General features: G+C 36.6%; 1 protein-coding gene across 1 annotated transcript; it reads right to left on the reverse strand.

Moving 5' to 3' along the window:
• Positions 1 to 3: 3 nt before the first annotated feature.
• On the reverse strand, positions 4 to 16,038 carry LOC136822203 (probable ATP-dependent RNA helicase DDX46). Its single transcript, XM_067078446.1, has 9 exons — positions 15,857 to 16,038; positions 11,481 to 13,365; positions 10,933 to 11,116; positions 8,817 to 8,974; positions 7,573 to 7,779; positions 6,976 to 7,140; positions 6,350 to 6,548; positions 2,099 to 2,214; positions 4 to 1,622 (listed from the first exon to the last, which is right to left on the reverse strand). The coding sequence occupies exons 1-9, from the start codon at positions 16,012 to 16,014 to the stop codon at positions 138 to 140; spliced, it is 4,557 nt and encodes a 1,518-aa protein (XP_066934547.1). The 5' UTR covers positions 16,015 to 16,038; the 3' UTR covers positions 4 to 137.
• Positions 16,039 to 18,109: the final 2,071 nt, after the last annotated feature.

The raw sequence follows: 18,109 nt of genomic DNA on the forward strand, positions 1-18,109 counted from the left end.
AGCTACCGTTATAACGTAAAATATTTGTTATTTACTCATGAAACCTTAAAAATGATATTATAAAAACCTAGACTAGTCATTATACATAAAAATAACATAACAACCAAAATGCTTGCTAAAAAACCAAATAATAAAAATCAGACAACTTTATATCGACCAGTATTTCCTCGATACGAACTAGACTCGTGCTTCATAAGTTCCTCTTTTAGTAAGCGTTTAATTTCAGCTTTCGCAATTTGAATACTTCGCTCACTCAATGATTCAATATACAAATGAAGGCGTTTTTCGTCTTCGCCCTTCTTGCTGGGCGGGATATACATTCCACGTACGGTAACACCCGCTTCGGAGACTTCCCTCACTTGCTCGATAATTTCTTTAGATGTGATACGCCATCTTGCCGTTTGTGGGAAGTCGTTAATGTCTATTTCTTCTTCATAACGCACCGCTTTCTTTTTCTCACTTTCCACCGGTTCCGCCGGTTCAGCCTCAACAGGTTTATAATTCAATTTGGCGTTCACCTTATCCGCCATCTGCTTCGCCAATCCAACGCCCTGTAATTTCGTAATCTTTTGACCTTGTAAAATGGATGCGGTAGCAGCCGTGTTCCGATCAATAACCTGTCCGGAGTTAAGTTTCTTATTCAACATGGCCGCCCGGTCCGCAGCGGCTTTCAATTTATCTTTATCAACATTTGAATCAGCGGTGGCAGTCTTCTGCGCTTTCTGTTGTTCGGCGACTTCGGGCGCCAGGGCGATTTTGGGTTTATTAGAGAAAGCTTTATCAAGATCGGCTTCGATTTTTTCGATGGCGTTTTCTGCCGCCTCGGCTTCGTCATCCGAATCTTGTAAACCCAGGGTGAATTTCTGCATTTTCTTAGCGTCCGAGATTTGCGCGTCCTCTTCAGCATTGAATTTGAAACCTTTTCCAGAGAATCCAGAATTGGCTCTGATTTTCTTTCCCTGTGCTTCCATCTCTGCTTTGAAAACTTCCCAAAGGGTTTTCACGTCTTCAGGCACGTCCACTTTACTCACTTCAAACGCTTTCATGATATCACCCGCGTTACGGCCTTGTTCGTACGTCAAAAACGTAAACGCGGTCCCTTTATTACCCGCGCGGCCCGTACGACCGCACCGATGCACGTAATCCTCGTAGTGATTCGGGCAATCGTAATTAATAACCAAAATCAAGTTCTTTACATCTAAGCCTCTAGCTGCAACTGACGTGGATACCATTAGTTTGGTAACACCGTTCTTGAAGTCGGCGATGGTAGAGTCACGGTCGTACTGATCCATGCCACCGTGTAGGGAAAGACACGGATAGCCTTTCTTTAACAAATCCTTGAACAAGGAATCTGCCGTTTCTTGCTTTTCGACGAAAACCAAAATACTGCCACGCTCTTGATAGACACCAAGTAGCTCTAACAACTTAAAGAAACGGTTATCCGCGTCTATAACGACGGCGTGTTGTTCGACGTCCGAACAGACGATGCTCCGACCTCCAACTTGGATTTCGACTGGTTTGATAAGAACTTTACGAGCGACGGCTTCCATTTGGCGTGGGAAAGTGGCGGAGAAGAGGACAGTTTGTCGGTCTTTCCGTATACTATCCACGATGCGCATTACCTGACATGATGGAAGAAAAGCATAAATAAACAGAGTGAAGAATAATATCCCATTAAAAATTTAAGAAGTGGAAGTAGCATTAGTAAGGAAAATAGCAAGCAATTACATGCAATTTTGAAATTTCTATTTATTATTCCATATTTTTCTAATAGCCACATTCTCTTTCACCGTTCAACATATTTCTAATTCTATGGAAAAAGGCAAGTAACATGTCGAAATATCGTTATAAAAGAATGTGTTATGTTTGATTTTTTCTAATTCTATGGATATCTGTTTAAGTTTACATTTTGTAATTTCAAAACCTAAGGGACTAGTCGTATCCATAAAATCACCCAAAAAAGGTAAAATGTAAAATCAACCAATATCAAGAAATGACATATGACAGAAAAAATCACTGCAATTAGTGTTTGCAAAATTCCTAATACTGTTTTGAGATTCGACGTTTGGTACAGATGAATGGTTGCAACAATTGTTACCTGTGGTTCGAAACCCATGTCAAACATTCTGTCAGCTTCATCCATCACCAGATATGTGCAACGTCTACAATTGGTCACTTTGCCGTTATTCGCTGCCAACATGTCAATCATACGCCCTGCAAACAAAGTGGATGATGTATCATATTAACCGTCCAACACTAGCGAGTTTTCTTAAAGTCCGTCCATTTCCATTTTTCAAAATGAATTGCTTGTAAAAAGCCATTATCCAGATGGAACTGTTGTTCTGTGTTTTACTTTGTGTAGACTAAGATTGCGTCACTATTTATGAAATGAAATAATATCCAAGCCGAAGCAAAATTCGTTAAGAGGTTTTTCTTTTAAAGCGAGTTTACGCAGCAACTCTTCTCGCCAACTACTACCATTAGTAGGAGCCAATGGTGCATAAATTAGTTGGCATTTAGACGATCCTATCGTCTACACAAGATCACTAAAAAGGGAATAGTTTAGGAGAGGCGTGATAAATTCGGGTGGAGTAAGCAGTGGCGGAGATGTTTACAGTGTAGACGATACCAATTTGGCGCAAAAGCAAAAAAACTGAAAAAAGCCGTGGATTTGCCTTTGCGTATTATTGACGATTCGGTTCGGCCATTTTCAAAACATTCGAAAACGCACAGCAGTATCAACTTTTACTGTTCTACACTGCTGGCTGAAGGAATTTCTTGCATGAAATTCTTTTCTTTATGGGTTTATTTTGTAGCTCAAATTTAGAATGTTAGTTTGCAATTTATTTGCAACAAGTATTTAAATTTTAAGAGCCATGCTTCACATGTTTAACATACTTTGACTTCAGAAATAATCACCACAAAGACTAACAGGTTTGTTGTTAATATTTTTTACTTCCAACCTTCATTTTTCTTCTTTTTAACTACAGTAATTTAACTCAAATACACCACACTTGCTGTACATTTAGTATCATTTTACACATTTCCCTTCTGATAAAAACAGCTTTTTACCTTCTTTTCAATACTCCCTATTTTTGTTTTGTTAGAAATTCTCAAGTTACTAATCTTTAACTTTTATATTTTTTATATTTGACATGTTCAGTAGTATAGAAGTATAATTATAGCCACAGGAAATCATTTTGAAGTTTTTAATTTTTGTTTGTCTGGAAGATGGTATCAATTTGAAGCAGCTAGAGAAGAGTTTTATTCTGATACAAAAAATCTTTACAGGATAGTTTGACAATTGAAGACAATTTGTTTACAATATTTTCCACCATATTCTATATTTAAAGATAATTATATTCTGGCCTTAGGTGGAAGTTGTAGACGTTCATGGTACAGCAAGATGCTGTTATTGCTACCATACAATGCTACTTGAAAGTCTTATCCAAATCCTAGCTGGAAAAAATGATTATTTAAAAAAAGATAAAATATTTTATTTTCTCAGACATATCATATATACTACATATTCTACAAATGGCCTTTCAATTGCTTTTAATCGGCTGATTGGAGTAAATACTGAGCTTTTTCAGGGTTTCGAGAAATTAAACCAAAAAATGCCAGAACAAATTCTCACCCTAATTAAAATCCCTGAAGTAATCTCTAAATTAAAAATTTGTTTTTTTCCTGATTTCCTATATAAATTTTAAAAAATAAGGATAAAATTTTAGTTTTAGTTCTGTTTTGCTAACTTCTTTATATAAACATTATACTGTCTGCTATTGCGAAGCCATATTTTACATTAAGTTATGTAGCATTAAAATTACCATAAATCCTAGAGCACTCTTCAGATTGACTTCAGATCTGGTGTGTAAACTCTCTGTACAGACTGGAAGAAATTTGCAAATAAAAAATGCCCAAAAGATACCCCAAACAAAATCTTGTTTTTTCAGCAAAGGGCGACAACAGTCAGAAAGTTTCTTTTTTCAAACAGCCAAATTTCTTGTTAAAAAATTGCTAAAATTGGCATAATTCTGGAATTTTTTTACATGATATAGACATTCCTTTGCCACACAATTCACCAAATTTTGTTTGAGATATTCATTCAATCTGAAGTTATTTATAAAAAAATATAAGTCAAAAAATTATATATATGAAATATTTTAATTCCCACAACCCAAGATTATGCTAAAAAATTTTGTCGCTGAATGTCTTGACCTGTACTCCTAATAGCCGGGGGGGGGGGGGGGGTTGGAATAAGCAGGGGGGTTGGAAAAAATTTCAAAATCTAATAAGCGGGGGGGTTGGGAATAAAAATGTCCTGGGTGGAAAATGTTTGAAAAGGAGGCTAATACAGCAGAATTAAGACAAAAAAGGGAACTTTCAAAAACATTTTCCCAAAAATTAATAAGCGGGGGGGGGGTTGGAATAAGAATGTCCTGGGTGGAAAATTTTCGAAAAATTAATTAGCGGGGGGGACGGCTATTAGGTACCCGAGAGTAATAGAATAGTAAAGGAATAACAATTGCTTGAGAATGTGTAAGTACAATTTTTACATTTTACCCTAACCACAACAAGTAGAAAACAACAAATTAGTCACTTATATAGAAAAATTTCTCACAAATTAAATAAATAGGTTCAATGTACGGGTAGCAACATGAGTATTCACAGCTTGCATTTGGCAGTACCATTTTTGATTGTTTTGACTGGTTTTATTCTTCATATAACGTAAAGAACAATTTTCCAACCACGTTCTACTGGTTCAATTTCACAAATTTCACAAATTACATAAAATAACACGTAATTTTATAAAAAGGTATATAAGCAGTAGGGAAACTTATTACCAAAACCGTTTTGGTGATTTCACAAAAACATTTTTGGTTAACTCTTGATATGCACCATTGTCTTCCACAGCTGATTGGTTGAAAGTGACGTATTGACTTATTTTACGTCACTTACAACCAATCACCTATTGGGTACGTGATGTAATGTCAGAAGACCTTGGAATGGCACATATCATGAATTTGCAGTGAATAGGTGCAATTCATGAAAAATTTCAACCTTTCACACCGTGAATTTCCCAAAAAATTATGATGACTTTTAAACGTTTTGTTTTTCATGTACTCCTACATCTGGAATTAACTGAATATAAACTACGTTCTGGTTCAATTAATTGCCCCTACCCCAGTGGCCCCTACCTAACCTAAGAACACCTTCTTTTTACTTTTCGAGAAAAATCTCAAAGAAGCCTGTCCATGTCCATTGAAGTGGCAATCTTCAATAAATAAGAAGAATTAGAATTTGTAACACCAGTTCTAAAAGGTTCTATTCCTAGAAACTTGGGGAAATAAAATACTAGATTAGAAACATGAAAAAATATACATGAAGGAAAGTATTTTCAATCAAAAATCAAAAAGTAGTTTGAGGTATAAAGTAGTTGAGAATAGAGTGAGAATATGTGAAAATTACTTGCTCGTGCTCATAAACCACATAAAAGCACAAGCTGAAAATTTTAAGGAATGGAAAGAATGGAAAACATACCTGATTAAAATGGAATCTTGAGGGGAAAGTCAGTCAGGTTGTTGTTCAAATTCAAAAAGATTTTTCCAAAAGCAAATCTTGAGGAATCTAATCCCTACTGACACACTAAAGACTTATATACTGTACACAAAAATCCATGCATAAAAAAGACTAATAAAAGTAGAAATAATTGTTCTCCACCATGAAAATAAATCTCATAAAAACAATCTGAGTGAAATTTCATCAGCCATCTTTCTCAAACGTTTAGCTGTTTGCACTGTTTGCACTCAGTTCGAACAAAAAACGCAAACGGAAAATCTCGAAATCCCGCTGACCTCTCTCAGAGGTCATTCAGGCAAAATCGTTTGAGTGAAGATGCGCCAAATTGGTATCGTCCGTTTCTTCGAAACTCTCCCGCCGATTTTTTTCCGTATACCGCCATAACGCCATACCGCCATTTTTCCCGCCTTTATTATCACTGTAACGGACGATAACATCGTCTAGTTGGCATTGTGCACATTTGGCTAAAAGTATGAAATTTGGCGAACGACCAATTTTTGTTTAACCGAGTTTGGTCATCATAAATTGACCAAAAAAATGGGCAAAAAATTCGAGTGGGTTCCGGGCCCAAATCATGTAGTTTGATCTCTGAAAAAAAATTCTCCTTTTACCCTAAGTTGCACAACTTTTTCACTATTGGTCTCAACTACATTACCGATTACAAACTCTATTTTTGATTGTGCATTTTACAGCCATTACTATCCTTGCAACGGACGTAAAATCGTATATCTTTGGTGATGACGAAGAAGAAGGGGGTATAAATAATTACCGGGTGTACAGACGATGATTTCTGCTCCTCTCTTCAACTCAGCGATCTGTTCACTGATGCCACTACCACCGTATATACAAGCAATCGAAAGTTGTAGCGGTTTACAGAACTTCTTTCCTTCACGGAAAATCTGTAAAGCCAATTCACGTGTTGGTGTCATTATGATAGCAATTGGTCCATCTTCTTCTTCTAAAGGTGGCTGTAATAACAACGAGAGTAAGCATTAGCCATAATCTTTCGGAAGAAATGTTCTCACTTTTTGCGCCTTCTAAGCACCATAAGGGCTAGACTATGCCATAGAGGTGAATTAGGGACTATGGACATGTGAACATAATTTTACCAACCAGGACAATACCCCTTGCCTTTCGACGGGGCCCATGAGTAAGAAAAATTTGCTTGAAAATTCGATATGGTATAAGCTGATATCAACAGGGAATCTAGGAAACGGTATTTCAAGCAGTTTTAAAAGTGTAATTTTCACTTCTGACGGAAAATCAATTTTACTCTTTCAGCACTTAGAGAGGCCTATAACTTTTCCACCAGAGTGAAATAAAAGAACTTTATTAACAGAAAAATGAAAAGATTTATCTTAGATTTTCAAGCATAGGGAAAGGAAAAGGACTTACTTGATCGAGGACGTGTCGTAACATTGGTAGCAAGAAGGCCAAGGTTTTTCCAGATCCAGTTTTAGCAATCCCGATCATATCTCGACCGGACATAATGGCGGGAATAGCTTGTGATTGAATGTGTGTGGGTTTTTCGTAGTTGCATTTCTTCAAAACAGTCATTACCTAGTAGAATCACATCAGACGAATAATAAATCTTTTTAAAAACCGTCGCTTTTCACAACTACAGTTGACTCGCCTATTCGAACTTCTATAATTCGAATCTTTCTATAATTCGAACTTATTGTTAGTTCCTCGTCAAAGAGAAACTCACTTAAAATACTTTCTATAATTCGAATCTTTCTATAATTCGAACTTATTCTTAGTTCCTCGTCAAGGAGAAACTCACTTAAAATATTCTCTATAATTCGAATCTCTATGTTATTTAAACAAATAAGATTTCCCGTTGGAGCTCGAATTAACGAGAGTCAACTTTATTTCCAAATTAATACTTTTTATACCCAAAATTCATGACGGATAAATAAATGGAATATAGTTAAACAAAAACATAGAGCGTTAGAAATTTTAGTTAAAGGGTTGAAATATTTAAATACTAACCTTAGAGCTCAGTCCCGCTTGTGCCCAAGTTCTGATTGGTTTAGGAACATTCTTTCCACGGATTTGGATGTCGAGGGAGTCCCGGTGTATTTTAACTTCGTCCGCTGTTAAACGGGCCAGTTCCGGTACTTCAACGTAAAAATTACGCCGGAAAGCCGCGTAATAAATTCTACTGTGATCGACTGTAAGTTCTTTACGTTGTTTTTGCTAAATGAACAACAATCAATCAAATTCTTACAGAATACATGAAGGGAAGAAAAGCTGTCACTATAACAGTCTGTTCCTCTAAAGAATCCTGCATTGTAACACGCATGCGTAATTTGTCGTTCTTTTAGACCACGTGTAGTTAATTCCCGTGATAAACGAAGGGGAATGAATCCGTAGGAGTGGTACAGTCACTTTCGGTCGGGGTTGTGTACGGCGAAATATGTCGTTTTTTATGAAATTTGTCGTTCTTTTTGTCTATTTTTAGTAATGCAGGATTCTTTAGATAAACCCCTCATAAGGGACAATGACACTGTCAATTTCATTCAAAATGGTTAAAAGTCGACCTCCATTAGAGTTATTGAAACAAAACCGTTTACACGTTTTTGTATTAGAACCAAGTTTATAAGAACATTGTGAGAAAGCACATCCTCAGCCAGGCTCAGCCCAGAGTAAGACAGTCTAACAAAAAACGCGTATGAGGTGTACACTTCCAGTCGATATTCTGACGAGATAGCTAAAGGTCAATCGCCATTTTATTGAAAGTTATTGAAACAAAAATCATTCACAGAAAACTGTTCCGTTTCGCTCCGGTATGATTTTCGTTACGGATCGGGTGTGTTCATACTGTATTGGTTTCGGAACGCTCCGGAGCAAGAAAGCGGATCAGTTCCGTTCCGATGAAAACAGTGGAGCGAAACCGTTTCGATCTGTTTTGCTTTGTAACGTCTTCTTTTTTGACGTTTCGAATTTTGGCGTTCACACTTGTTTCGGAGCAGAACGGAACAACAACGTCTGATCTGGAAGTTATTGAAACAAAAATCATGCGCAGAAAATTGGGCTAGGCCTGTATAAAAAAATTGTCTAATCAAATTAGATCATGAAATTCATGATATGCACCACTGGAGAGTCTACTGAGAACTTTTAAAAATTTCCATTCAATACGTCACTTAAACAATAGAAAAAGTGACGTATTGGGTGGAACAGAAAAGTTGCATAATTTCGTGAAGTCATTGCAGTGGTGCATATCATGCAATTACCTTGACTTCAGTGAAATCACTAGCAGTGACGTCAGCAGGTGTTTCTTCTTCGGAAGAATATTCCAATGCATCCTGATTTTGTTCCATGACTTCTGGTTTGTTCAACTTCTCAGGTTCCTCCTTCTTAACAACTGTTTTTACAACGGTCACCGTTTTCCCTGATGGTGAGAGATGATGAAAAAGTAATATGGGTGTAATATGATAATATGACAATTGGGATAATATTTACCTATACAACGGTCACCGTTTTCCCTGATAGTGAAATGATGGTGAAAAAGTAATATGGGTGTTATATGATAATATGACAATTGGGATAATATCTACCTATACAACGGTCACCGTTTTCCCTGATGGTGAGAGATGATGAAAAAGTAATATGGGTGTAATATGATAATATGATAATTGGGATAATATCTACCTTTAGAACGGTCACCGTTTTCCCTGATGGTGAGAGATGATGAAAAAGTAATATGGGTGTAATATGATAATATGACAATTGGGATAATATCTACCTATACAACGGTCACCGTTTTCCCTGATGGTGAGAGATGATGAAAAAGTAATATGGGTGTTATATGATAATATGACAATTGGGATAATATCTACCTATACAACGGTCACCGTTTTCCCTGATGGTGAAATGATGGTGAAAAAGTAATATGGGTGTTATATGATAATATGACAATTGGGATAATATTTACCTATACAACGGTCACCGTTTTCCCTGATGGTGAGAGATGATGAAAAAGTAATATGGGTGTAATATGATAATATGATAATTGGGATAATATCTACCTTTAGAACGGTCACCGTTTTCCCTGATGGTGAGAGATGATGAAAAAGTAATATGGGTGTAATATGATAATATGACAATTGGGATAATATCTACCTTTAGAACGGTCACCGTTTTCCCTGATGGTGAAATGATGGTGAAAAAGTAATATGGGTGTTATATGATAATATGACAATTGGGATAATATTTACCTATACAACGGTCACCGTTTTCCCTGATGGTGAGAGATGATGAAAAAGTAATATGGGTGTAATATGATAATATGACAATTGAGATAATATCTACCTATACAACGGTCACCGTTTTCACTGATGGTGAGAGATGATGAAAAAGTAATATGGGTGTAATATGATAATATGACAATTGGGATAATATCTACCTATACAACGGTCACCGTTTTCACTGATGGTGAGATGAAAAAGGGTTCAAGTTATCAAGTTCAAGCCGAAGGTTAGAGGCGAACCTTCAACCTTTCTCAAGCAAGAAAAAAATTAAGCCTTAAAATTTGTGATTGAATTTATATTTTTTTGAATCGAACTTGTTTTCACGTTTTACAGTTTTTAGGCTGCTCAACCTTTGTAGGAAATAAGTAGCTTAACGTACGTAAGGGTCTCGACTATAGCCTTGTCTTATTGCTTCGAATTGCTCTTTTCGCACTCTTATTTTATCGGCCAAAAAGCTAATTTTGCAAAATATAAATCGGACTCTGAAACAGTTAACAGATTTTTGAAAATTTGGGAAGTGGCACATGGATTTTGTCTGAATTTGCTTGGGGACTAAAAAAGCCAGCCTACAATCGGCGTTAGCAAAACACCCTTAATGAAGTGAAGCAGGCCTGTGTCTCAGTGAGGTAAACGTTTTTCGCTTTGAAGAGCGAATCGTGCACATCGTCTTAACATGAAACATTAAATGACTGGTGTTCTATCCATCGATGTTTTGAAATTGTGATTCAAATTATAGGATTTTACATGTTGATTTTCGAAATATAACTTTATGAAATTCTGATTCAAATTATAGTATTTTACATGGTGATTTTCGAAATATAACTTTATGAAATTCTGATTCAAATTATAGTATTTTACATGGTGATTTTCGAAATATAACTTTATGAAATTCTGATTCAAATTATAGTATTTTACATGGTAATTTTTGAAATATAACTTTATGAAATTATGATTCAAATTATAGTATTTTACATGGTGATTTTTGAAATATAACTTTATGAAATTCTGATTAAACAATTTTCCTAACATTCCAAATTTTGTCAAAATCAAAATCAAAATCAAAATCTGCTGAGAGAGAAAGAGAGAGAAAAAAACTTACCCCCGGCATTAGGGTTAATAACAGCTTTAGCTTTGCTTTTGTTGACTTCTTTATCGATGGTCATCATAAAGGCATCCAGAGGGTCAATTTCCTCATCATCTTCGGCTGCCGGCTTTTCAGGAGATTTCTTCTTTTCGGCAGTGATCCTTGATGTAAGTGGTTTACGTCCCTTCTGTGTTTTGGTCTGAAAAGAGAGGTTTTTCGATGAAAAGCAATCTCAAATAAATACTCTTCAATCACTATTTAAAATCATCAAAAAAGAAAAAAATAGTTCTAATTTGCTAAAATTAGACTTAGAATTCAAAACATATCATCCTGTTCAGCAGATTTAGAATGTGTCTACATCAGTAGGCATTTTTCTTGCGAAAGCCCGTTACTATTCTGCCTGGCTAATCTAACATAAAATATTTAACGAAAAGTTTCGTTCAAACCAAAATTAACATTTTTCACCAACAAAAATAAGAAAATCTTCATAATCATACCATGCCTCATTCATCCAGACAAAATTAGGAGGCATCTGTATAGAAAACTTTCCATTTGGCACTAACCTTGTCTGCTTGTTCATCGTCATCATCTTCTAAATTCCAAATCGTCTTTTTCTTCGTCGCTACAACCACTTTCACTTTCGGTTTTGGTTTCTCCTCCTCGACCGGTTTTTGATCCCATTTCCCTAAGCTTTTCTTTTTAGGCGTTGGCGGTTCCGGTTCGGCTGCGTCCGTTGTTGCGCTCTTTCCATCGCCACCTTTCCGCGCGTTCCGCCAAGCTTCAATGCGTTCTTTCCGTTTCCGCATTTCCTCTTCCGGATCAAGGATATTAGCGGACGCTGATTCTTTCTTGGACGAGTTTGTATCGGACGATCTGCTCTTAGAATCATCTTTCTTCTCGCTGTCACGTTTCTTAGAGAAGGAAGAAGAAGAAGAAGAAGAAGAAGAAGATTCGTGTAATTTTCGACTCCGATCACGAGAATCACGAGAGTCACGGTCTTTACCACGGTCACGTGACTCACGCGTGTCTTTATCACGTAACTCGCGCGTGTCTTTATCACGTGACTCGCGCGTGTCTTTATCACGTGACTCGCGCGTGTCTTTATCACGTGACTCACGCGTGTCTTTATCACGGCTGCTGTGATCAGAAGAGAATTTCCGCGAGGACGAAGAAGACGAACTTTGATGTTCACGGTACGAAGAACTTTTAGACGAAGATGAAGTTTTCTCCTCTTTATTGCTTGATGCGGAAAGAGAAGACGCCGATTCTTTCCGTTTGCTCTTCTTGAAAACAATCTCTGTTGAGGTTTTTTTCTCTTTCTCATCAACCGAATCCACTTTCTTCATGCTCTCTTTTAATCGGGCGCCAACTTCACGTTCTTTCTGTCTCTGCTCTTCTCGTTTCGCTTTCGCTTTGGCTAGCAATCTTTCGATCTCATCTTCTTGACTTTGCTTTGTGTCTGGTTCTGGAGGTGGAGCTGGTGCTTTCGGTCCTTCTTTTTGTGGTGCGGGCGGTTCGGGCGTATCTTTGGGTGGAGTAGGCGTCTCTATGGGTAGAGTGGGCGTCTCTTTAGGTGGGAGAGGTTTACCTTTCGAAAGTGCTGGTAGTTGTTTAGGAGGAGCAGGTGGCTCTTGATGTTTAGGAGGAAGTGTCGGAAGAGGCGCAGAATCTTTGGGCGGCAGGGGCGCTTTCTCAATGGGTGGTGATTTAATTTTTGGTTTCAACGGTTCAACTTTGATGTTGACTTTAGGCGGCGGAGGCGGTGGGGAGGGTGATTTTGTTGAAAGTTTCTTCTCGGTGATTTGGAATTTCTCGATGCGTTCCTCCTCACTGTCTTTTCGTTGTCTCCGTGGAGGAGAGTTCGAATCTCTTCTCCTTCGTTTTACGTCACGTGATTCGTCTTTCTTTTTTTTGCGACTAGATACAGGTGGAGGGCTCTCACTCTCTTCCCGTAACAGTTTAGATTTCTTATGCAAGACAACAGGACTCGCGCTCTTCTCTTTTCGGCTCTTCTTGCGCTTCTCAACAGGGGATACGCTTCGAACTTTCGCTGATTTCTTCGATTTGCGTGGAGGCGAACGACTGACAGATCTCTCGATGTGTTTTTTACGAGACGGACTTCGACTCTTGAGCTTCTTTTTATCTTTGAGGGCAGCGGGTGAGCGGTCACGTTTTTTAGAGCGCGGTGACGGGCTAATGGATGAATCATCAGATTGTTCCGCTTCGCTATCGCTCGATTCGTGACGTCGTTTACGGTTCGTCTTTCGTGACTTTTTCTTCTTTTTCTCAGCACGCCGTCCTCTCCTTGTATCTTCTTCTTCATCTTCGCTCTCGGAAAAAGATTCTTTACGGGATTTCCGTTTAGACTTGCTAGAGGACTTTTGTTTCTCTTCAGGTGAACTATCACCGTCCGGCAATCGGCCACGCCCGTTCTTCTTTGATCTCGGTCTGTAATGACAATAAATTATTTAATTTAGATTTCCATCCCTTTTTGAAAAACTTACCAGACATAAAAATCACAAAGTACTTTGGGCGTACAAGTTCTCGCGAGCAAAGACTTACGCAAGATAAAAAAATCGTGATTAAAGACATAAAAATATAAGACATAAAATATTTTCACACGAAAATAAGGCTTAGAGGCACAAATTCTTCTTCAATTGGGTTGAAGCATGGATTTATTATAGAGACTCTGGATAAACATCGAATGAAACGGTGGAGAGCGAAGTATTGTCTTTCCATTGTTTCCAAAAACAATCGATGTACATGCTTTGTCCGCAAAGGACAACTGTCATTGCGGCTCGAAGGACTCTGATTTTGAAAAATGATTAATACTCTTCTTTCTAAAATGTTCTCTAACTTTATCTATTCGTACTTTTGCTGGCTAAAATTTTGAAAATAAATGCTAAAATACCAAGCGAATACATTTATGAAATCTGGTGTGTAAAAAACATCATCAGACGAGTAAAATCAAAGAAAATGCTTATAATGACACACAAATTTTGAATTGGGAATATCTTTCCAATATTTCTCCGATAAGAGCTGAGATTGACATATGTTAGACTTGAGTCTCATAGCTCCACTGTGGTATGAAAATCTTTTGGTGGCACGTGGTGGCACGGTGGTTTTTTTAAGGTTGAAGCATAAAAATTTCTGGTGTCAATATTAAATTTCTTATAAATAGAATGTATCGCGATATAAAACGTCATAACGACATATCATTTGCAATTAACTAGCTGAGTTTAAATCTCGGAGGAAAGCTTAAAGTCTCTTTTGGGAATTAGATAAGTGCTCCATGATGAGGAACTACAATAAAAATACTACGAAAAATCATTTAATGGTGGAAGGAGGGTGAACAATAATGTCATTACTGCGGACAAGGCTTGTACATGAGAAATTGGCAAAAATCAGCGAGTTGTTTTTCCAGTGGCTATAATAATTCCTTGGTTGAAGAAACTTTTTTCTTTTGACTAACGAGGCTTGAACAGGCTAAAAAGTACCATAAATATCACATTTTATTTTAAGTTAGCAGTTTTAAAGATTTCCTATTTTGTCAAGAATTTTTGCGACCATCAACTTTCGCTTTCGCAAATGACACTTTCAAAAATTTTCAAAGTAAATTATTCAGTTGTAAAAGGAGTTTTTTTCTGTGAGACGGAAAATTTATTGATAGAGATATTTTGGTATACAGTGACACCCACAGGCCCCACCATGGTTGGGGCCGAGGGTCAGAAAATTTTCAGATTTTTTACCCCCTAGATTGGCTAGAAAGGCACTAAAGTTTGTTAATTAAAACAACTCAGAATGTTCTTCAAAAAGCGCATATCATACAGCGAAAATACATATCTATCTAAAGTAGGTTGAAAAATAAAAATATATGAACGTCATACTATGTATATACAAGGATATGCCATAAACACAGTTTTAATATGAGATTTTTTTCTGATGGAATTATTCTAGAGAATAAAATCACTATAGAACTTTGATCACTGTATATTCGCAAAAAGGGCTAAAAGTCTCGAATATCACGAAATAAGTTTCTACTCGCGAAATTTTGTACGCCTAAAGTGGTGAACTCAAGTCTTCGAAATTCACTCAGAAATATGTTAACGAACAGCTGGCTAAAATATGATAGGTACAGTCCTAACTTTCGAAACTTTAAAGCAAATTTAGTTGACGTTCCCCTCATTTTGCTTGAAAATTCTCAAAATTTGACACTTCTGACATATTGGGCACGCCCCCTTGAAAAATTCTACCGAATTTAAAAGAAGAGGGGGTTTGTGAAAATTTCAAATAAAATGGGTGGCTTGGGCAAAAAGAGGGGGGGGTGAATTATTTAAGGGGAGACTTAGAGAATTCTGTAATTTGTAAAAGTTTTTTTCTCAAAAATTATTAAATATTTCGTCCATTTTTTCTATTAAAAAGTAACTTCTCCGATGTTATCAGATTCATGTTATTGTCTTCTTCATTTTTTATAACCTTTGGAATATATTTAGAGATCAAAAGGTGGAACTTAATAAACCTGGGAAAAAGAGGGGACAAGCCTCAGCTGAAAATTCCAAAGCACCAAAAACCTACCTTATTGGAACTAATTTTCAAGGGTTTTAATTTTAGCGTTTTCGCGGTTTTTCGTCAAAATCGCGAAAATTTGATCCCGCGAAAAATTTTGAGAGTTAAAAACCGCGAAAATTAATTCCCGCGAAATACAATTTTTTCCAATTTTATCGGAAAATTTGAAAAATCCCTAGGAAAATGAAAGAAATTTGTCCAAAAAAGGGCAAAACCGCCAAAGTTAAAACCCGCGAAAATTCCAGAATGGAAAAAACCGCGAAAATTAAAGCCCGCGAAATGCTATTTTTGAGATATTTTTTTTTGACCGCGAAAATTAGTTCCAGCGAAAATTAGTTCCAATAAGGTAAACCAAACATTGTTTGCAACTCACCTCTCATCAGGGGAATCATCAGAGCTTTGACTGGACATTACAACATCTACATCTTCGTCTTGATCAGAACTCGAATCTCGAGCATGCTTCTTTGAACGATACTGACGTTTCTTTTTCTTTTTATCATCTCTATGTCTTGATTTACTTTCAGATTTCATCTATTGAAAATAAAAAACCATTAATATTTCTCAATATTCATGTTGGTTATTCAGAGATTTTTCTAAGCATTTTTTTATGTCTGTATACCGGCAAAAATACTCAAGATTGAGCTTTTGAAACGCAATCCAAAATATAATTTTTTTTCTAGTAAAATTTAACTTTTTGTTGTTTAAAAAGCAAAAGTAACAATGCCCTATTGAGGTGAGGGTTCATAAAAAAAGCAAGGGGAAGGCAAATTAAATTGTATATTTTTCTCATGCTGTTACCAAAAGAATAGCGAATTTATCAAGTAGTAAGTTTAATGATGTAACGGAGTCCACGTATCATTAAATTTGCCATTCTTAAACAAAAACCCCAACCCCCAATTATCTTCCATCGATGAAAGGCAAGTACTTAGCTTGGTGTACACATGAAGGTCATAAAGATAGACGGAGAGACAATGCCTTGGTAAAGACCTAAATGGTTGTTCAAATATTTCATAAATCTATTCCAAGCGACTTCAAGAAATTAAAGTTTATAAGAACAGATTGATTTAAAAAAAATTAATTTAGCAAAAAATCTGAATAAAAAATATTAAAAGTAAAGTAATTTCATAAGGAATTGGGCTAACATTTTGCGAATATCGCAAATTTCATCACACTTTCTTTGACAGTTTCTTTTTTACCGAGATTGAAAACCCCACAGTTTTTGCGTGATTCGCAATTTTTTGTGGTTCCAGGTAAAATTCTCATGTTAAAAAAATCACCATTAACTTTTTCTGAGGTCTTTAAAATAAAAAAAACCCTATTCTATGATAAAGAGCTATTCAAACTGAGCAAAATATATGTACTATAATAAATTTCCAACTTTCCTAGCTCAAAAGTTTACCGTGAGTGGTCCTAAATCCGACAGCCCTGCCTAAATCCGATGGGGTCTTTCAAAGATACAAACTAAAATAAAAACAAACCTTTCGCTGTGACGCAATAAAGATACCAAAGTGTCAACTAAACTGAGAGATTTGATACACATTGATTTGAACCAAATTACAATAACTTTCAATGAGCACTATCACACTGTTACTGATCGATTAGACGTTCCTCGATGGAATGCTGTTAATGGTGAAACCTCAGATGATATCAATACGGCCATAGAAAAATTCTCTGACCATCCGAGTATTTTGAAAATTCTTGAAAACAGGCAAGGTGTTGATAAATTTGAGCTTTCACCGGTAACAAATTCCGAAACACTCAAGGTAATAAAAAACCTGAACGATTCTAAATCAGTCAGTGGTGATATTCCTACCAAAATTATAAAGTTAGCCAAGTTTGTATGTGCTCCTACTTTGACAGCGTGTTTCAACCACAGCCTTACATCTCAAAATTTTCCTGATAGCTTGAAGCAGGCTGATATAATCCCAGTCCATAAAAAGAATAGTAAGCACGACAAGGACAATTACAGACCGGTCAGTTTGCTCTCCTCCTCAGCTAAAATCTTTGAAAAACTTATCTCAAATCCGCTTAATATATTTTTTGAGTCTTTTTTCTCCACAAGACTATGCGGTTTTCGCAAAGAGCACACAAAGTGCTTTACTAAACATGTTGCGAAAATGGCAGTGAACTCTCTCTGCTTCGGGTAAAATAGGAGCTATACTAATGGATCTGTCAAAGGCCTTTGATTGCTTACCCCATGATCTTCTGATCGCCAAACTTCATGCATATGGATTGGATTGTAGAAGTCTCGCCTTCATACATAGCTATCTTTCAAAAAGGAAACACAGGGTCAGGGTGGGATCATCTTACAGTAACTGGCTACCTTTGCTATTTGGAGTGCCTCAGGGATCCATTTTGGGTCCAATTCTGTTTAATGTTTAATTATAAATGATTTGTTTTACTATGTAAATGAAGATGACCTCTGTAACTTTGCCGATGATAATACTCTCCATAAATGTGCTTCCTGCTTGGAGGAAGTCATTGAAGCTTTGAATATAGACATGCATATTATTCTATCCTGGTTTGAAGATAATTCCCTCGTAGCAAATCCGGAGAAGTTTCAGATGTTATTTCCAGGTACAAAGAATGCAAATATAGCTCTTGATTTAGGAAATTTTTCACTAAA

Source organism: Clytia hemisphaerica, unplaced genomic scaffold (genome assembly GCF_902728285.1).
Source record: "Clytia hemisphaerica strain Z4C2 unplaced genomic scaffold, Clytia hemisphaerica genome assembly, whole genome shotgun sequence".
Classification (NCBI taxonomy): domain Eukaryota; kingdom Metazoa; phylum Cnidaria; class Hydrozoa; order Leptothecata; family Clytiidae; genus Clytia; species Clytia hemisphaerica.

What these genes read in the sequence shown, in the direction of transcription:
- LOC136822203 (XM_067078446.1), bottom strand. Translation starts at nt 16,014, where the DNA reads ATGAAATCTGAAAGTAAATCAAGACATAGAGATGATAAAAAGAAAAAG. An exon ending in GATGATTCCCCTGATGAGAG is followed by an intron (nt 13,366 to 15,856) that starts GTGAGTTGCAAA and finishes TTGTCATTACAG; the next exon opens with ACCGAGATCAAAGAAGAACG. An exon ending in GTGATTTCACTGAAGTCAAG is followed by an intron (nt 7,780 to 8,816) that starts GTAATTGCATGA and finishes TTGTTCATTTAG; the next exon opens with CAAAAACAACGTAAAGAACT.